Source organism: Onychostruthus taczanowskii, unplaced genomic scaffold (genome assembly GCF_017590055.1).
Source record: "Onychostruthus taczanowskii isolate IOZ18803 unplaced genomic scaffold, ASM1759005v1 scaffold4415, whole genome shotgun sequence".
Classification (NCBI taxonomy): domain Eukaryota; kingdom Metazoa; phylum Chordata; class Aves; order Passeriformes; family Passeridae; genus Onychostruthus; species Onychostruthus taczanowskii.
In genome coordinates, this window is record NW_024501921.1 from 1 (window position 1) to 708 (window position 708).

At 57.5% G+C, this 708-nt stretch overlaps 1 protein-coding gene across 1 annotated transcript; it reads left to right on the forward strand.

Moving 5' to 3' along the window:
- The first annotated feature begins 111 nt into the window (after positions 1–111).
- Positions 112–641, forward strand: LOC121341060 (SUMO-activating enzyme subunit 1-like). Its single transcript, XM_041414262.1, has 2 exons — positions 112–266; positions 350–641. Exons 1-2 carry the CDS (start codon positions 154–156, stop codon positions 594–596), a joined length of 360 nt encoding a protein of 119 aa, XP_041270196.1. The 5' UTR covers positions 112–153; the 3' UTR covers positions 597–641.
- Positions 642–708: the final 67 nt, after the last annotated feature.

Here is a 708-nt window from a genome sequence, read left to right on the forward strand (position 1 = left end):
CCCCAAAAAAGAAGAGCCCCCAACCCCATCCCACTCCTCCCCGTGCCCCATTCACCTTTTCCCCTATAAAACCCCCCAAAACCCCCCAAAACCCAGGGCTGACATCCCAGATTTCCCCTCCAGGTGTGCCTCACCTGCTGCTCCAGGGAATCCATGGTGAGGATCAACCAGATCTGCCACAAAAACGGCATCAAGTTCTTCACCGGCGACGTTTTCGGCTACCACGGCTACATGTTCGCTGACCTGGGCGAGCACGAGTTCGTGGAGTGAGTTTTGGGGCAGAACCCCCCCGAAATCCCGGGATTTTTGGGGTGTTCCTGGTGGAATTCCTGCATTTTTCCATCCTCAGGGAGAAGCCCAAGGTGGCCAAGGTGAGCACGGGGGTGGAGGATGGACCCGAGGCCAAACGGGCGCGGCTGGAGCCGGCCGAGACCACCATGGTCAAAAAGGTCAGTGACCCCAAAACCCTAAAACCTGGGATGGACCCCAAAACCCTGGGATATGGACCCCAAAACCCTGGGATAGACCCCAAAACCAAACCCCAAACGGGCCCGGCTGGGGCCGGCCGAGACCACCATGGTCAAAAAGGTCAGTGACCCCAAAACCCTGGGATGTGGACCCCAAAATCCTGGAATAAACCCTGGGATAGACCCCAAAATCCTGGGATGTGGACCCCAAAAACCTGGAATAAACCCTGGGATAGTCCCC